We start from the raw sequence: 20761 nt of genomic DNA on the forward strand, positions 1-20761 counted from the left end.
AACTGCCGCTCACTGGATATTTCCTCCTTTTCGGACCATTATCTGTAAACCCTAGGAATCACCTTTCTTCCCCATTCTGATGCTCGGTTTGAACTGCAGCAGATCATCTTGACCATGTCTACATTCCTAAATGCATTGAGTTGCTGCCATATGATTGGCTGATCAGAAATTTGCGTTACAAGCAGTTGGACAGGCGTACCTTAAAAAGTGGCCGGTGTGTGTATATGCGCCTGTTATAGAAGACTGGAATGAAATAGCTTACAGCATTTATCTTGTAAAGAATGATTTTCCCATTAAGATTGCAAGAGAGAAAATTTGAGGAAGTATGGAAGGAATGAAAACTGTGACAAGATGCCCTGCTTTAGTGATTTAAGTACAGCAATTCTCTATTTTGTTTATTGTTTTCTTTTAACACACACACACACACACACGCACACAATGATAGATATATAGATAAAGACAAAAAATTCTAAGAGAAGGTGTTTCCAAAACCATCTACATCTGCACATCACTATTATCATGTGTCTTCTCAGATAATCTTTCACCCTGAGTTCCTGTCCTCCACCAGCCCTCTGCTGCCAATGGACTATGAGGACTTTGTCCGTGGCTGTAATCTTGGAGTTTTTCCTTCCTATTATGAGCCATGGGGATACACGCCAGGTAGACTTTGACCTGCACACTGTGGCCAATGTTGTACATGGATGGGACCTTTGCAGTAATGCTAAACTAGTGTCAACCTGCTGTAAAACTGAAGGAAGTGTTAGTATGCATACTGTATATTCAGATTAGCCTTTGCTGTAAGGCAGCCTACATAATTGTATTACACTTACAGGTTAATTCAGGTTGGCAATGACAAATTGGCCCAAAAAACTTTATAAGCTTGCTTAAAAAATTTGACAATAAACAAGAAAAGATCCCCAATTTAAAAGAAATTAAATATTTTTTTTGTTAAATAGATGAAGTACCTTAGCTTTCTTTAAAATCCCGTAAGAACATCATCTCACTGTGTCTGGATTAAAAACAAGTTTGGAATGCCATTTGTAAATAATATGTTAAATTAAAAAGATGTGGATGTTCGTGTTTGTTTTACTGTAAAGTTTGATGCTTACTGTGGGCCTTTCCTCTCCTGTGGGGAGGCCCACAGTAAGCATCAACCTTTACAGTAAAGTTTGATGCTTACTGTAGGCCTTTTCTCTCCTGTGGGGAGGGTTGAAAGGCCCACCGGGAGGGCTGAAAATTCTCCCATCTTCAGCCATCTTGCACAAGACATTGCTTTCCATCACAACCATAAAGATGCAAAATAGGAAAAATAAGTTTGAATGGGTTTAGTCCTTGTAGCCTAGATTAAACTTGTAGAAGCAACATTTACAATACATACTCGCAAAGATAGCCACACTCCTTAACTTTCACATGTTTTTATATTACAACTGCAAAATGTAATTTATTGAATTTTAGTGTGATTGACCAGCACAAAGTATTGCATCTTCCAATGAAGCCTCAGAAAGAAGGCTTGAAACAGAAAAAAAGAAAAAAGTAAAGTTCCTCCGAACTGGCTGACCTCGACAGCTTCTTCTGCAGGTTTAAAAAACAGCCATTTATAGCTCCCCTCCCCTCTGGCCCACTGCCTGCACTAAAGATCACTGAGGAAGATGTAAATTTTTGGGTCAGAAAACCAAAAATGCTCCAGGAACTGATGGCATTTAACCCTTCTGCCTGAAAGCCTGCACTCATCAACTGGCCCCCACTTCACTCAGATCTTTAACTAGTCTCTGGATCTGAGTGAGGTTCCCTACTGCTTCAAGCATTCCACTGCCATACTGGTCCTCAAAAAATGCATCATCACAGGATTAAATGACTACAGAGCTGTCATCTCAAGTATGTGGTCATGAAATCCTTTGATCAACTGGTGTTGAAGCATCTGAAGGATATCATAGGCTCCCTGCTCGAGCCCCAGCAATTTGCTTTTTGGGCAAACAGGTCAGCAGATGATTCCTTCAGCTTTGGAGTAAACTTTATCCTGCACCACCCAAACCACCCAGGGACATACACCAGAATTCTGTTTATGGACTTCAGTTTGCCCTATCAACCCAGACATCCTCCACCAGGAGCTCACCCAGCTCACAGTGCTGGACTCCACCTGTCGGTGGATCAACAGCTTCCTGACTGACCAGCAGAAGCAGGTGAGGCCCCTCAGGGGTGTGTTCTCTCCCTACTCCTCTTCTCTCTGTAAACAAATGACTGCACCTAAGCGCATATGTCTGTGAAAGTCTTCACAGACTTCACAGACACAAATGTTACTGGTCTAATTCAGGTAAGTGACTACTCTACATTCATACAGGAGGTGGATTGGCTCCACTGGTGCAAATGAAGCAACGACCTAAAGCGTAACCTACTCAAGACTGTACACCCCCCCCCCCCCATCATTCATCAGACTGTACTTCCTGCAGCAACTCAAGAAGTATAACCATCCACAGGAGCTGCTGGTCATCTTTCACACTGTCACTATTTAGCCTGTCCTCTGTTCAACTGCCATTTTGTGGTTTGGCTCAGCCACAAAACAGGACAGGCCAAGAGTGCAACTAACAAGGTCTGCAGAGCCCTAATGGCTGATCTTACCTTCATCCAGGGCTTGTATAGATTTAGGTTAGGGAAAAGGGCAGCGAACATCTCTGCAAACCCCTCACATCCTGGACACAAACTGCTTAAAGTTTTACTGTCAGGTCCTTGTTGAGATTGCAATTTGCAAATACCAGCTGCCATAGAGACAGTTTCTTCCCCCTTGTTGTCTCTGTGATGAACACAATGAACACCTCACAGCCTGAGTAGTCAGCTACTGTGCTGTAAAACAAACTAAGCAAATCGCACTACCACAACCTGTCTTATGATTATTTTAGTTGGGCATACAGGTCCTTCTCAAAATATTAGCATATTGTGATAAAGTTCATTATTTTCCATAATGTAATGATGAAAATTTAACATTCATATATTTTAGATTCATTGCACACTAACTGAAATATTTCAGGTCTTTTATTGTCTTAATACGGATGATTTTGGCATACAGCTCATGAAAACCCAAAATTCCTATCTCACAAAATTAGCATATCATTAAAAGTGTCTCTAAACGAGCTATGAACCTAATCATCTGAATCAACGAGTTAACTCTAAACACCTGCAAAAGATTCCTGAGGCCTTTAAAACTCCCAGCCTGGTTCATCACTCAAAACCCCAATCATGGGTAAGACTGCCGACCTGACTGCTGTCCAGAAGGCCACTATTGACACCCTCAAGCAAGAGGGTAAGACACAGAAAGAACTTTCTGAACGAATAGGCTGTTCCCAGAGTGCTGTATCAAGGCACCTCAGTGGGAAGTCTGTGGGAAGGAAAAAGTGTGGCAGAAAACGCTGCACAACGAGAAGAGGTGACCGGACCCTGAGGAAGATTGTGGAGAAGGGCCGATTCCAGACCTTGGGGGACCTGCGGAAGCAGTGGACTGAGTCTGGAGTAGAAACATCCAGAGCCACCGTGCACAGGCGTGTGCAAGAAATGGGCTACGGGTGCCGCATTCCCCAGACCTGGGCTACAGAGAAGCAGCACTGGACTGTTGCTCAGTGGTCCAAAGTACTTTTTTCGGATGAAAGCAAATTCTGCATGTCATTCGGAAATCAAGGTGCCAGAGTCTGGAGGAAGACTGGGGAGAAGGAAATGCCAAAATGCCAGAAGTCCAGTGTCAAGTACCCACAGTCAGTGATGGTCTGGGGTGCCGTGTCAGCTGCTGGTGTTGGTCTACTGTGTTTTATCAAGGGCAGGGTCAATGCAGCTAGCTATCAGGAGATTTTGGAGCACTTCATGATTCCATCTACTGAAAAGCTTTATGGAGATGAAGATTTCATTTTTCAGCACGACCTGGCACCTGCTCACAGTGCCAAAACCACTGGTAAATGGTTTACTGACCATGGTATCACTGTGCTCAATTGGCCTGCCAACTCTCCTGACCTGAACCCCATTTATTGCAAACATCAGAATCCAAATTGAGACATACAGGTCCTTCTCAAAATATTAGCATATTGTGATAAAGTTCATTATTTTCCATAATGTCATGATGAAAATTTAACATTCATATATTTTAGATTCTTTGCACACTAACTGAAATATTTCAGGTCTTTTATTGTCTTAATACGGATGATTTTGGCATACAGCTCATGAAAACCCAAAGATTTCATTTTTCAGCACGACCTGGCACCTGCTTACAGTGCCAAAACCACTGGTAAATGGTTTACTGACCATGGTATCACTGTGCTCAATTGGCCTGCTAACTCTCCTGACCTGAACCCCATAGAGAATCTGTGGGATATTGTGAAGAGAACGTTGAGAGACTCAAGACCCAACACTCTGGATGAGCTAAAGGCCGCTATCGAAGCATCCTGGGCCTCCATAAGACCTCAGCAGTGCCACAGGCTGATTGCCTCCATGCCACGCCGCATTGAAGCAGTCATTTCTGCCAAAGGATTCCCGACCAAGTATTGAGTGCATAACTGTACATGATTATTTGAAGGTTGACGTTTTTTGTATTAAAAACACTTTTCTTTTATTGGTCGGATGAAATATGCTAATTTTGTGAGATAGGAATTTTGGGTTTTCATGAGCTGTATGCCAAAATCATCCGTATTAAGACAATAAAAGACCTGAAATATTTCAGTTAGTGTGCAATGAATCTAAAATATATGAATGTTAAATTTTCATCATGACATTATGGAAAATAATGAACTTTATCACAATATGCTAATATTTTGAGAAGGACCTGTACAGCCTCATAAGAACAAATAAATGCACAGGGGGACGTGTGACGGAGCTATCCAAGATGACAGCCACACCGATTCGTAAGCTTCAATAGGCAGCGCCGGTCCTAAGGGTGTCTACATAATGTCTATGTTTGAATCGCCCTTGTGGCCTGGCACACTCCGTTTTGTAGAGGGAGTTTGTAGCTTTGCCGCGCGTTTCCACCTGTGGCCCACCGTAAGGATCTGATCAATGAGAAATACCTGTTTGTGATTGGCTGATGGTGTGACTCATTTTCATATGTTTAGTCAAGTTTCCAGCGAAGAGACCGAGTCCAGCGCGAGCAGAGTGCAGCTGGAGCAGGAGAGTCCGAATTGAGCGTGTGCAAGCAAAAACCGAGCAAATCTGCGACCACAGAGCAGGTAGGGCACAAGTTTGTCGGGAGTTGAACGCGTGCCAGAACACAGCGTGAGAGCGTTTGTGAGATGTAAACGCACTCACCACAAATTATTGCTTGCTTAAATACAGGGGTTGGACAATGAAACTGAAACACCTGGTTTTAGACCACAATAATTTATTAGCATGGTGTAGGGCCTCCTTTTATGGCCAATACAGCGTCAATTCGTCTTGGGAATGACATATACAAGTCCTGCACAGTGGTCAGAGGGATTTTAAGCCATTCTTCTTGCAGGATAGTGGCCAGGTCACTACGTGATACTGGTGGAGGAAAACGTTTCCTGACTCGCTCCTCCAAAACACCCCAAAGTGGCTCAATAATATTTAGATCTGGTGACTGTGCAGGCCATGGGAGATGTTCAACTTCACTTTCATGTTCATCAAACCAATCTTTCACCAGTCTTGCTGTGTGTATTGGTGCATTGTCATCCTGATACACAGCACCACCTTCAGGATACAATGTTTGAACCATTGGATGCACATGGTCCTCAAGAATGGTTCGGTAGTCCTTGGCAGTGACGCGCCCATCTAGCTCAAGTATTGGGCCAAGGGAATGCCATGATATGGCAGCCCAAACCATCACTGATCCACCCCCATGCTTCACTCTGGGCATGCAACAGTCTGGGTGGTACGCTTCTTTGGAGCTTCTCCACACCGTAACTCTCCCGGATGTGGGGAAAACAGTAAAGGTGGACTCATCAGAAAACAATACATGTTTCATATTGTCCACAGCCCAAGATTTGTGCTCCTTGCACCATTGAAACCGACGTTTGGCATTGTGTGACCAAAGATTTGGCTATAGCAGCCCGGCCGTGTATATTGACCCTGTGGAGCTCCCGACGGACAGTTCTGGTGGAAACAGGAGAGTTGAGGTGCACATTTAATTCTGCCGTGATTTGGGCGGCCGTGGTTTTATGTTTTTTGGATACAATCCAGGTTAGCACCCGAACATCCCTTTCAGACAGCTTCCACTTGCATCCACAGTTAATCCTGTTGGATGTGGTTCATCCTTTTTGGTGGTATGCTGACATTACCCTGGATACTGTGGCTCTTGATACATCACAAAGACTTGCTGTCTTGGTCACAGATGCGCCAGCAAGACGTGCACCAACAATTTCTCCTCTTTTGAACTCTGGTATGTCACCCATAATGTGTGCATTTCAATATTTTGAGCAAAACTTTGCTCTTACCCTGCTAATTGAACCTTCACACTCTGCTCTTACAGGTGCAATGTGCAATCAATGAAGACTGGCTACCAGGCTGGTCCAATTTAGCCATGAAACCTCCCACACTAAAATGACAGGTGTTTCAGTTACATTGTCCAACCCTTGCAGATTTATATGCTCACATCAGTCACACTGCGCGCTCGGGTTGGTGACACAAATTTGTGACACGAATTTATGGGTAAAAGTGATTGATTGCCAGAGAATAGAGGAGTGGAGTCAGTGTGTCAGACCTCAGACTTACCCACGTAGAGATAAAAAATGACTACCCCAAACTAATTTTGATCCCAGTTGGCTAGTTTGTACTGTTCCTCAGATAAATGTTGAGTTCAACTATCATACAAGACTCAGAACTTGCGTCAGAGTAAGCACCTATAATTTTGGGTCAAATTATGCCATGCAAAATGCAAATGACTGCTGTCTTTATCTACTAAAAACACATTCATCTCACTGTATTCATCCTCCCAACCTAACAGTGACATAAAAACCAGGTGAGTACAATCTACAGAATGAATAGCAGCTAAGTGGGGTGAAAAGGTAAAGAGGTGAGGGGAGATTATTAATGAATATACAATAAAACATCAGAGGAATTGAACCAAAACACAAAAGGGTCTACTAACCAAGGAAAATGACTAACTAAAATAGGAGTGTAAAACAAAAAACACAGAGATCAGAACACAAGGCACAACTCAACACAAACAAATGAACCAATACAGAAAGACCAAATTGGCAGTTAAAAAACAACCCAAAATTATTTTGAAGTAAACACAGGTTAGAACCAGAAATACAAACAGCTGTAGATCATGACACCTTTTTGCTGATTCTCTGATTAATCATCTCCTTGCCCAGCCTGCCAGTTTAGGTGGACATCCATGTTTTGGTAGGTTTGCAGTTGGTACAACCTCTTTCCATGTTTGGATGATGGGTTGAACAGAGCTCTGAGAAATGTTCCAAGCTTGGTATATTGTTTTCTAACCTAATCCTATTTTAAACTTCTTCATGATGTTTGAATTCTAGAATTGTGCCACTCAGGTTGGAGAAGCTCTGTTACTTTTCATTCTGATTAGTTTTTTTTAAGAACCCAAATTCCTCTTATGGTGGATGAAATAAAAAAAAATTTCTGAACGATTATCCTCTCCAGTACCGGATGCTGTGCAGCTGGAAGGATTTTTGTTGATACTTTTTTACTTTTGGACATTTGTTATGATTAATCACCATGGCAACAGGGTTGCTTTTTTCTAACAACCGGGAGCAGCTGATTAATATCACAAAAGCTCAAATAATACTTCAACTACAACCCCAAATCCCTGAGTTGAAAAGGACGTGCCATGGATCCAGAACAGGAGCAAAGAGGAGAGAGAGGAGGAAAGTCAAACCATCTGTTCCATCAATTATGAAGGATAATGTGAAATCGTTGGGAAACACGTTGGATGAACTCCAAGCTCTACAAAGGATCCAGTCAGAATATCGGGAATGTAGTATAATGTGTTTCACTGAGACATAGCTGTAGGATCACATCCCTGACTCCAGCGTTTTTCTGCCAGGCTTTCTGACCATACGAGCAAACAGAGATTTAAAGAGGAGCGGCAATTGCAAAGGAGGTAGACTAGCAGTACTTGTGAGCAACAAATGGTGTCATCCAGGACACGTTACTGTGAAGTGTCGTCTCTGCAGCCCAGATATTGAACTCTTAGCACTATGTTTTTGTCCATATTATTTACGCAGAGAGTTCACTTGTGTTCTTTTGGCGACAGTTTAAGTTCCACCTTTAGCTGTTGCCAACACTGCATGTGATGCTATCAGGTCAGTTGTTGCTAAGCTACAGACACAACTCCCCAATTGGAGAGACTGAACTGGAATAAGGCTGCAGGTCCAGATCATGTCAGGCCCAGAGTCTTGAAGGCCTGTGCAGAGCAGCTCTGTGGTATTCTGCATAATCTCTTCAACACTTAGAATGGCCCAGAAGAAGGTACCAGTGTTGTGGAAGACCTCCTGTCTTGTTCTGGTACCAAAGAAAACTCACCCATCAGTCCTTAGTGACTATAGACCTGTTGCCCTGACATCCCACATCATCAAGGTCCTAGAGAGACTCCTGTTGGCCCACCTGAGTAAGCAAACAATGAACTATCAGGACCTCCTTCAGTTTGTTTATCGCCGTGAAGCTGGAGTCATGCCATCATATACCTGCTTGAACAAACCCACTGTCATCTGGACACAGCCAGCAGCACTGTGCGGATAATGTTCTTTGATTTCTCCAGTGCATTTAACACAAGTCAACCTTATTTGTTTTGTCAGAAACTCCAGAAGACTCAAGTGGAGGTCTCAACAAAGACTACCTGACAAACAGACCACAGTGTTGGACCACTTGTTTGCTGAGTATTGGATTATCTGCACGTTGTTGGACGTCACTGTGCCCCTCCAATGGCATCGGCCATTTTGTACCCAGGACAGCCCGCTCCTACATATCCCATTGAGCATTGCGACTGATATGACTGGGCGTCCCAAGTCTGACGTCGCAGGACGCTATATAGGAAGGCGCTCATGTTTGAAAACTCGCCTTCTGCTAGAAAGCCGGTCTAGTGACTGAAGCGCACCACTTTAAGAGAAGAGCTCTTTGCAGAGTTTCATTCATTCTCTCTCGTTGGACAACGAACAATTCATAACTGAGGTTTTTGGACTAAGAAGGCCAGAGATTTCACTTTGCCGATCGAAGATGTGAGTTAACACGTAACTGAGAACACTGAGTTTCGGAGAGACGAACCGCTATCGTGTTTCATTTCCAAGTCGACTTTGATGGTCAGATCATATTTTTCCTTTTTGTCAAGAAGACCAAAGGACGAAGACTGACCGCTTTCCCTGAAGTTGATTGTGGACGCACAATTAACTTACCCCCACTTTTCCTCGCTCGAATTCCCTCACTCAGAAAGAAGACGACACCAAGTAAAACCAATTTCTTTTTATTTAATCTTTTATTTCTTTATTAGAAGGCCTGGGCAGGGTCAGAGGTTGTAGAAGCGATCAGAATCGCTGGTTAGGATCTCATGTGTTCTGAATAATATGTGCATGTAACCTTGCTTATTGAACTTTGATGTGTTATGTTGATGTCGGGATCCGCCGCGTTCCCAGAGCTGTTTGTGTTTACTATCTGAACGCGGATGCGTTGCAAGACTGGACTGTTAAAACGACCTCATGGTAAAATTCTCCATTTTTTTCCTTTGTCTTCAATCTCACTGTGCTAGCTTGCCGCCAAAAGTTAGAATCCTTTGTGCTCAGGAGTTAGGGGGAAGTTTTATGATCAGAAGATCATAAAGGACAATCGGAGCTGCGCTCCAACCCCCCACCATTCGCCACCACTCAGATTCTCATTTTCCTTCGTCTGTAGTGCCATAAACTGCTGGTTGACTCAACACATACCCACTACCGTTTGTTGATTTTTGCTTATTTAGATGTGTTACCCCTGTGTTTGTAGAATTTTGCATGTTGAGTAGGTGAAAATTAATAAACATTCACATAGATAAAGACAGAGCGTTTTGTGTTTCATTGTGTGCAAAAAGTGATGTGTCAGTCAAAATAAGGTTCAAGTTCCACACGTTCCGGCAGAAACGGTCGATTAAACAGTGACATCTATGGCAATAGTTATTAATTATTACGGAGTATTCAATGGTTGTAATTGTCAGAGGCGTTGAGCCACAATTACAACACCAGAAACATCTCTGGTCTCGATTCATAAATGAGGATTTTTGGTTAAGAAATTGATTTTGTCAGATTATGATTTGTAATTATAATTATTGATCAAGATTAATCAATCAATAATCATAAACCTAACAACAGTTTGTGAGACTGAAGGGTTGTGTGTCTAACCAGGTAGTTAGCACTACAGGAGCACCACAGGGGACAGTGCCCTTACCATTCCTATTCACTCTGTACACCTCAGACTTCCAGTACAAGAATGCCATCTGCAGAAATTCTTGGAGTGTCTTCGGTCAGAGGCTTCTTCAGATCTGCTGTAAGACAGACCGCTACAGCAGATCCTTCCTGCCCACAGCCATCAGCATCTACAACAGCTCTTTGATGAAATCTGTATAATATGAGCTACAACAACATTTAGTTTCCCTTTGGGATAAATAAAGCATTTTCGAATTGAATTTGAATGTTTGTTCTCTAATTTTGTCTAACAAACATCTGAGACAGAACAGCTCCATCTACAGGTCCTTCTCAAACTATTAGCATATTGTGATAAAGTCTATTATTTTCCATAATGTCATGATGAAAATTTAACATTCATATGTTTTAGATTCATTGAACACTAACTGAAATATTTCAGGTCTTTTATTGTCTTAATACGGATGATTTTGGCATACAGCTCATGAAAACCCAAAATTCCTATCTCACAGAATTAGCATATTTCATCCGACCAATAAAAGAAAAGTGTTTTTAATACAAAAAACGTCAACCTTCAAATAATTATGTACAGTTATGCACTCAATACTTGGTCGGGAATCCTTTGGCAGAAATGACTGCTTCAATGCGGCGTGGCATGGAGGCAATCAGCCTGTGGCACTGCTGAGGTCTTATGGAGGCCCAGGATGCTTCGATAGCGGCCTTTAGCTCATCCAGAGTGTTAGGTCTTGAGTCTCTCAACGTTCTCTTCACAATATCCCACAGATTCTCTATGGGGTTCAGGTCAGGAGAGTTGGCAGGCCAATTGAGCACAGTGATACCATGGTCAGTAAACCATTTACCAGTGGTTTTGGCACTGTGAGCAGGTGCCAGGTCGTGCTGAAAAATGAAATCTTCATCTCCATAAAGCTTTTCAGCAGATGGAAGCATGAAGTGCTCCAAAATATCCTGATAGCTAGCTGCATTGACCCTGCCCTTGATATAAAACACAGTGGACCAACACCAGCAGCTGACACAGCATCCCAGACCATCACTGACTGTGGGTACTTGACACTGGACTTCTGGCATTTTGGCATTTCCTTCTCCCCAGTCTTCCTCCAGAACAGCCTATTCGTTTAGAAATTTCTTTCTGTGTCTTACCCTCTTGATTGAGGGTGTCAATAGTGGCCTTCTAGACAGCAGTCAGGTCGGCAGTCTTACCCATGATTGGGGTTTTGAGTGATGAACCAGGCTGGGAGTTTTAAAGGCCTCAGGAATCTTTTGCAGGAGTTTAAAGTTAACTCGTTGATTCAGATGATTAGGTTCATAGCTCGTTTAGAGACCCTTTTAATGATATGCTAATTTTGTGAGATAGGAATTTTGGGTTTTCATGAGCTGTATGCCAAAATCATCCGTATTAAGACAATAAAAGACCTGAAATATTTCAGTTAGTGTGCAATGAATCTAAAATATATGAATGTTAAATTTTTATCATGACATTATGGAAAATAATAAACTTTATCACAATATGCTAATATTTTGAGAAGGACCTGTATAGTCAGATAAAATTACACAGAGCTGGACTCTACATTAGATTTTAAATGGCTACATTAGATTTGACATTGTGGTTTCAGAGTAAAGGGATATGAATACAAATGCATGTTATTCATTTAGGAATTATTCAAGTAATAAAATGTCCATCCGCTTCATAAAAAATGCACTACTTTGTTTTGGTCTCTGACATAAAACCCAATACAGGACACATTTGGGATTTTGGTAGTAAAAAGACAAAACTTGAAAGGTTTTAGGGTTTATAAATACATACAGGTGTGCTGTTCATATCTGTCTTCCAGGCGAGTGTACTGTGATGGGCATACCCAGTGTCACCACCAATCTGTCAGGATTTGGTTGTTTTATGGAGGAGCATGTCTCAGACCCTGCTGCCTACGGTAATGCACACACATACATACACTTATATACACATTAAGGCTCTTCATTTTATTTAATCATCTTAGGTTTATGTTCCTTTAAACTTCTTTTCTGTCTAAGGTATCTATATTGTGGACCGTCGGTTCAAATCCGCTGAGGAGTCCTGCAACCAGCTCACCCAGTTCATGTTCAGTTTCTGTCAGCAGTCTCGACGTCAGCGCATCATCCAGAGGAACCGAACTGAGAGGCTGTCGGACCTGCTTGACTGGAGATATTTAGGACAGGTCTGTTTCTGAAGCACTGAGAAATAGTTGAATGGAAGGGGGGTGGGGGCTTAAACATGAGTCAGCACTCATAAATAAATCAGAGTTTCTGACTGTAACAGTGCTTGAATGCTCTGTTTACAAAAACAAGAACATATATCTAGCAATCAGTCGGTCAGTCAGTCAGTCATTTTCTATACCGCTTCTTCCATAGTGGTTTGCGGGGAAGCTGGTGCCTATGTCCAGCAGTCTATGGGCAAGAGACGGGGTACAACCTGGACAGGGTCTAGCAATCAACAAAATCTAATAACTAGCTTAAAACAATAGCTCATATTTCTGTATTTCTCTTTCTGTGGAAGATGTGCAAGTGATGCACAGTTTAACTTAGTTTATTTTTGCAACTGCTCATGCTATAAATATCACTAACTGGTATGAAAAACTCAGAGTGGGACTGTGTCCACCACCAGTCATACCAGATTACTGCTGTTTCTGTCATACTGCTGAGTATACAGGTCCTTCTCAAAATATTAGCATATTGTGATAAAGTTCATTATTTTCCATAATGTAATGATGAAAATTTAACATTCATATATTTTAGATTCATTGCACACTAACGGAAATATTTCAGGTCTTTTATTGTCTTAATACGGATGATTTTGGCATACAGCTCATGAAAACCCAAAATTCCTATCTCACAAAATTAGCATATCATTAAAAGGGTCTCTAAATGAGCTATGAACCTAATCATCTGAATCAACGAGTTAACTCTAAACACCTGCAAAAGATTCCTGAGGCCTTTAAAACTCCCAGCCTGGTTCATGACTCAAAACCCCAATCATGGGTAAGACTGCCGACCTGACTGCTGTCCAGAAGGCCACTATTGACACCCTCAAGCAAGAGGATAAGACACAGAAATAAATTTCTGAACGAATAGGCTGTTCCCAGAGTGCTGTATCAAGGCACCTCAGTGGGAAGTCTGTGGGAAGGAAAAAGTGTGGCAGAAAACGCTGCACAACGAGAAGAGGTGACCGGACCCTGAGGAAGATTGTGGAGAAGGGCCAATTCCAGACCTTGGGGGACCTGCGGAAGCAGTGGACTGAGTCTGGAGTAGAAACATCCAGAGCCACCGTGCACAGGCGTGTGCAAGAAATGGGCTACGGGTGCCGCATTCCCCAGACCTGGGCTACAGAGAAGCAGCACTGGACTGTTGCTCAGTGGTCCAAAGTACTTTTTTCGGATGAAAGCAAATTCTGCATGTCATTCGGAAATCAAGGTGCCAGAGTCTGGAGGAAGACTGGGGAGAAGGAAATGCCAAAATGCCAGAAGTCCAGTGTCAAGTACCCACAGTCAGTGATGGTCTGGGGTGCCGTGTCAGCTGCTGGTGTTGGTCCACTGTGTTTTATCAAGGGCAGGGTCAATGCAGCTAGCTATCAGGAGATTTTGGAGCACTTCATGCTTCCATCTGCTGAAAAGCTTTATGGAGATGAAGATTTCATTTTTCAGCACGACCTGGCACCTGCTCACAGTGCCAAAACCACTGGTAAATGGTTTACTGACCATGGTATCACTGTGCTCAATTGGCTTGCCAACTCTCCTGACCTGAACCCCATAGAGAATCTGTGGGATATTGTGAAGAGAACGTTGAGAGACTCAAGACCCAACACTCTGGATGAGCTAAAGGCCGCTATCGAAGCATTCTGGGCCTCCATAAGACCTCAGCAGTGCCACAGGCTGATTGCCTCCATGCCACGCCGCATTGAAGCAGTCATTTCTGCCAAAGGATTCCCGACCAAGTATTGAGTGCATAACTGTACATGATTATTTGAAGGTTGACGTTTTTTGTATTAAAACACTTTTCTTTTATTGGTCGGATGAAATATGCTAATTTTGTGAGATAGGAATTTTGGGTTTTCATGAGCTGTATGCCACAATCATCCGTATTAAGACAATAAAAGACCTGAAATATTTCAGTTAGTGTGCAATGAATCTAAAATATATGAATGTTAAATTTTCATCATTACATTATGGAAAATAATGAACTTTATCACAATATGCTAATATTTTGAGAAGGACCTGTATGTCTCAATTTGGATTCTGATGTTTGCAATAAAACCCTCATTCAACAGCAAGACACCATCTCACCATCTTTGATTAGCTGTGGTCCTTATTTTTAAATTGTGACTGAGGAATTCTAATAAAAGAAAACATGCAGTGTTTTCAGAAAATATTGCCCAAATAATGCACGAACAATGGGAAAAAGATGTGCTTTGATAACATTTTTAGGTATTGAACTTTTCTTGTGACAGTTCTACACACAAGCCCGTCATCTGGCCCTTAGCAGAAGTTTCCCAGACAAGTTCAAGATGGATCCTAAAGGCCCACGAAAGGCAAGTAAAAGAGTGCAGTGTTTAAAAAATGGAAGTAGTGACTTCTCTCTCTTTATAAATTTATATATTAGGCTGTTAATCAATTAATAAAAATTAAGTAATTATTCACAAATCTGTTAAAACCTTAATCGAGATTAATTACATTTCAAGTCAACTTACAATAAAGGTCAATTGAGTCATCAATTCACTCATCAATTGAACAAAACTGACTTGTGTCTTTTTTACTTTGATACACTTTTTAAAAGTTGTGAAATAAAAACAAACTTGGTTTTGTATAAAACATGCACAGAAATAACTTAAGTGCATTAACAACCCCCCCTCATATCCATTGTCCATTGATTGGGGTGTGGCTCCGATTTTGTGGAGGGGCTTGCTGGCCTGTTCAGTGCGTCGTGAGTGTGTCATGCGGAGTGTGTGCAGCTGGAATGCTGGGGCACCTCCGTGATTAAGGTGTGAGGTTGGCGGGGTGCCTGGTCTTTGGCACACTGTGGTGGCCTTCCTCTGATGCTTCCTCCTTTGGCTCTGGCCCCCGACCTGGTGCTGGGCTGCAGTCGCAGTTGGGTGGGTGGGGTGTTGGAACGCATCTTGTACCTGCAATGGGGTGGCTACCAGTTTGTGCTCGGCCTGTGGTGGTTGGTTGTGTCTTGGTCACTGGCATTTGGATCAACTGAGCGGTGACAGTGGAGCTAAGCTGGTTGGTGTTGGGCTGTCGTTGCAGTGGCGGTGACGTGGTGTGTTTGTGTGATTGCGGGGGCGTGGTGGGGCATACCGGTCCAGGGTGCTTGCTACTGGCCAGGTGAGTTTGCTTGCTAAGTGAGTTTGTGCCATCTTGGTGTGGAGTCGAGGGTTCCGTTGTGGTCGCGGTGCTTGGTGGTGTCTGCCCTGTTGCACCTGTGGGCGGGGGCTGGGGTAGCGTTGCATGGGGCCTTTGCCTTGCCGTTGCGTCCCCAATTTCATGTGCTGGGGTGGACCTGGGAGTATAAAGTATGTATGGGGAGTGTGAGTGAGTGTCCATTGATGTTTGTCTTTAAGTTGGGTGCGTGGGTGTGAGTGTTTTTATGTGTACGCATGAGGGTGGGAATGTGTGATTGTGACTGTGTGTGCCTGTTTTTTGTGTCAGATTGGGTCTTGGACTGCTCCCTCTCCTGGATTAGTTTAGGCCCCCCATCAAATGTGGGGCCTATTTCCTCCCTGCCACACTACCTGCCGGTGGTTGGTGTCTCTGCCTGCTGGTGTACTTGTGGTTCTCGGTGTCCAGGGCTGGGTGCTTTGGTGTGTGCTGACTCACTCCCTGTGGCTGCTTGCTAGGTCCTGGACCCTGGGCTCTGTCAGGCCTCTGCTTAGGAAGTGATATGTCCCTGGGTCGTGGGTCTCTGGGTCTATGGCTGGATCTGCTCGGGCGTAGACAGCTGCCGGCGGGGCCTGTGGGCTCGACCCCGGAACTCCCTGCGGTATCTTCAGTGTGGCTGCTGGGTGGTTCCCCTGGAACTCTCCCCTGCTCTTATGTGGGGGTTCCTGTGCTCTGGGGGGCCTTTGGATGTCTATGACTCTGATCTTCTCCGTATCTGTCCCAGGTCAAGGGGGGCAGGTCTGTGGGTCTTCACACTCGCTATTGCATATTTTTATGGAGAAACCCTGTACACAAATCGCACACTCAGACCCACAGGTGTTTAGATTTAGGTGTTAACAGATACACAAATTCTCTATATTGAGCCGCATTTACCACTAAATACATCTTGCATTCATCAGTACCGGCAATTTTTGGTAAAAAAGCTGTTAATGTAAAATGTTTCTGCATGTGCAGAGGCTATAGTCCTTGATGCAGTCGTCCCGGGTTCGAGTCCTGGACCTGGCGACCTTTGCCGAATGTCCTCCCCCTCTCTTTGCATGTCTACCTACTATTGAAAAAAAAATAAAGGCCTCTAATGCTGCAAACAAAATATAAAAGTAAAACAATTAAAATAATCCCAAAGCAGGTTCTAATAAAGTTTATTTTATAAATATCAAGCAGAGCTTTAAAGCGTTAGCTGTAATGCTCCACTTGTGAAAGTAAATTTGTTGGGCTGATGCAATTTATGCAATTTATTTATAGTACACATAAATTAGCACCCACTATTTGGGATCTTTGAAGACTAGGCCCTAAATCTATGAACAAGTCTCTTCATGTTCTTGTACCCAGCTTTGCCCATGTTCCTTGGTCGTATGGCAATATGGCACTGGTGTGTGAGGATTGAAAGCTGTAGCTCAAGAAGATTTGCTTGTTTGTGTTGATTGTGCTAAGTCTTACCATAGATGTTAGCTCTCTATTTATGTATAATCACCAAACTTTGCCGGATATTGGACTTCGACATTGGACTTCACTAGATACAAAACTTTGCCCCCTGGGATCCTGGCTCACATGTACTACACTGCAGCAGTCAGCTGGTGAGACTAAAGGCTGCTCTGGGACGCTGTTCTCTAGCTTCTCTAAAGACGTTATGGTCAGTGTTCTGCTTCTTTTTTTCCTGCTACATGTGCTGCAACCATGCCTGGCTGGAACCTTTAGTCAGCTGCCAGGATGGAATATTCCAGCCCCAGAGTCCCTGCTCTCCTCATCCCTGCAGACGCAGCGTACATTTCCCGAACTTAGAGCTAAAGACACGGACCCACGGTTCCTGGCTGATTCAGATTGATTAATGCTAGATCTCTGGCAAACAAAACTTCTATCGTTAAGGATTTCTTTTTATTTCATTAGATTATTAGATTAGATTATTTGTTCGGAATGGAATGGACAGGTCAACCAGGTGAGTCCAGCATCTTAAATTTACCACAGGATTGATGCCATCTTAATTCCCTGCAGATGTCAGGTCAAGGAGGAGGAATAGTGCTTATTTTTAAAAGCCAACTGTAAATCGTTGTCTCCAATTCAGTGCTGCAGATCGGTCAAACCTTGCTGTCAGGCTTTTGGCTCTTTCTTTGCTGGGCATTTTTCATCTCTTTTTAATCAGAACTGTGCCATCCCAGATACTGTGTGCTACAAAAATAAGGATCTCAATTCTCTGTGCTATGCTCTGCAATATTTGACAATATTTAAATGGCCCTATGTGAGGAAAATAATTGCCCCTCAAACCTAATAACTGGTTGTGCCACCATCAGCAGTAACAACTGACATCAAGAGTTTGTGATAACTGGCAATGAGTCTTTCACATCACTGTGACAAAATGATCGTATAAAAGTAGTAGATGGAACTCCCAAATAAAGGAGGACTTGTTTTAGTGATATATACAGGTACATAACTATGGCTTTCTTGTCTTTATAGGCAGAGGGTTTCCGATATCCCCGGCCGTCTTCAGTGCCTCCTTCTCCCTCTCCCTCCCTCCACTCCACCCCACACCACAGCGATGTAGAGGATGATGATGATGATGAACCATACAATGAAGAAGATGAGGCAGAGAGGGACCGGTTGAACATCAAGGCTCCTTTTGTGTTGGGAGCAGTGCCAGAAGGCAAGAAGAAGCAGCCAGGAGAGTCAGGGAATTAAAATTCCCCTGTAATTTCAGTTCAGCTTTAGTGCTACTTCTCTGACCGCCTGACTAATGCATTCATTCAATTTGTAAATCAGATACAAATTTCAACTCCTATCGCAGCCGTTAAGAGTGAATGGTTTTATTCTTCTTGCCTATTTTTACACAACTTAACTCCCTTTGTGCCAGTCAGGATGCAAGGACAAATGCAATCTTGCTGTTGTTCAAACTGATTATTCAAAAAATGATTGGATAATCTCTCTAAATTTCGGTCCTTCCCTAAATATACTCACACAATGTATTTTGATTTGTTTTAGCCAGACCAATCCTTGTTCCTCAGTTAATTTTAATCTTCTTTTCATTTCTTGACCAGCTGATGTTTTTCTTAATAAATCCACGTTAGATTTAAATTGTTACATTTCTTCGATTCACAAAATGGATTCATTAAGATAGATTCCACTTAGTTTACTAGAACAAACATAAATAAGCTACCCACAGAAAAAATAATTGTAAATACTTTCCTTGACGATATTCCCCATTGAAAACTTGGATCACATTTATGAATTACATAGTATACATTTCGGTTCCTGAGGACTGACATAGGTGGAATTATCTACAAATATTACAGTTCAGTTTGAATGTTGGCCAAACCACTAATGTTTTGTACCAATATTGTTCATTTTTGAATTATGGTTGCTGACACTTTGGTGTTTTAATTTGTTACAGAATATGAACATAATGACAATGGCATTGTATTATAGTAAAAATATAATATTTAGAATATTTTGAAAGTGGTGTTGTATATCATAAAAAGAAAAATTGTTTACCTTTACAAATACAAAGTGTCTGACATTGTGCCTGTTTGACATTATTTTTAAGTCTATTACTGCAGAAAACTTTGACTACCTGTTGTTAAAGAGCTTGCTTTAAATACAGCTTATTCAAATATGTGACCTCCTATCCCTATTCACTTGTTATATTGGAGCATAAATACTTATGTGATTTAATGAGTAAAGAAATATCAAGTCGGTTTGTGTAAACTCTGCCTATAGAGAATTGTGGAGGAAATATTGATATCAAAACAAGTTAGGTGATACTATTTCTAGCGTAGAAATATTTAATGTTTAACAGTTTAGGCAGATGTTGACTTTTGCATTGCAAGTCACATTGTCTCGTTTTCAAACATGCTAACACGACAATTTACATTGTCGTGTTAGCATGTCGGCCACATTAAGATGGCTACATTGCCACTGAATTTATGTGCTGAAAAAAACACGTGTTTGAATGAACTGATATGGCATATTTGTGGTTGGTAATGAATCTGAAAACATTTAGATTTTACATTTATTCTGGATTTTCTACATTCCACAAGAGGTCAAAATTATACATATCGGCTCAAATCTATACATACCCTCCTAATAATACACTTATTCAAATTTTATAGTCCTAAAAAATTAACCACATTTAACGTTGAGCTTTAAAATGCAAAAAGAAACCTAAGTAGGGCACAAAAATACACAGTAGCCATTTTATTGAAAATTACATTAACACTTAAACAGGCTGATCATGAGGTAATAATAGTGTTAAGATCATAGCCTGTAAAAATGTCAAAAAAGAATAAGTAGTGAGTTCTTGTAGCTTACTTAAAAAATTAGTTCAGACAAGCCTGATGCGAGTGGTCAGAAGGCTGGTGGTAACATTGCTGCATGTGCAGACGTAGCTTCATGAAAGGCATCCATAACCTCATATCTGTTTTTGTAAACCCCATTACCGGTCCTGCCCCAACGGTTTTTCATTGGATTTTGATCAGTGGAACATGCAAAATGGTCCAAAATAGGGAAGTTGTCCTACTAAAGGACCCAGTCATCACCACACAGATGAGCACGGTCAGTCAAGAGGGAGACCCACTCTAATATCTCCACATGGTCAAGATTTGTGAGTTGGAAGCTGGGTGTGGTGTGGCTTCATCGGCTTCTCGGCTATGGAGTTCACCTGTGGGGGTGTGCCCCTGTGGAGGAGGGGATTTGTGGCGTTTGGGTTGTTGGGGACCGGGTACGGGGCGGGGGGGGCGGGGGCTGGGCCGGGGTCACCCGGGTCTGGGCGGTGCCGGCGCTGTCTGCCTGTCTCTGCCCCAGGAGGGAAGGGGACCACCTCCTGGATCCGGGGGCTGGTTGCTCCTAGGGGGTACCGGCGCCTGGACCTGGGAGCATAGAGTATGCATGGGGAGTGTGAGTGAGTGTATGACGTCCATTGTTGTTTGTCTTTACGTTGGGTGCGAGTGATTTTATGTGTATGCATAAGGGTGGGAGTGGGTGATTGTGACTGTATGTGCCTGTTTTTTTTTT

General features: G+C 42.5%; 1 protein-coding gene across 2 annotated transcripts in view; it reads left to right on the plus strand.

Annotated features, from left to right (window-relative positions):
- The window catches only part of gys2 (glycogen synthase 2), a 72992-nt gene extending 53721 nt beyond the window's left edge, over positions 1-19271 (plus strand). For both annotated transcript variants that reach the window (XM_047389211.1, XM_047389212.1), the window contains 5 exons: positions 534-660; positions 12188-12283; positions 12384-12547; positions 14833-14913; positions 18212-19271. In XM_047389211.1, coding sequence (XP_047245167.1) covers positions 534-660; positions 12188-12283; positions 12384-12547; positions 14833-14913; positions 18212-18433 — 690 coding nt within the window. In that variant the 3' untranslated portion in view covers positions 18434-19271. The remainder of the gene's footprint in view (positions 1-533; positions 661-12187; positions 12284-12383; positions 12548-14832; positions 14914-18211) is intronic.
- The last annotated feature ends 1490 nt before the right edge of the window (positions 19272-20761 follow it).

Source organism: Girardinichthys multiradiatus, chromosome 17, assembly GCF_021462225.1.
Source record: "Girardinichthys multiradiatus isolate DD_20200921_A chromosome 17, DD_fGirMul_XY1, whole genome shotgun sequence".
NCBI lineage: Eukaryota > Metazoa > Chordata > Actinopteri > Cyprinodontiformes > Goodeidae > Girardinichthys > Girardinichthys multiradiatus.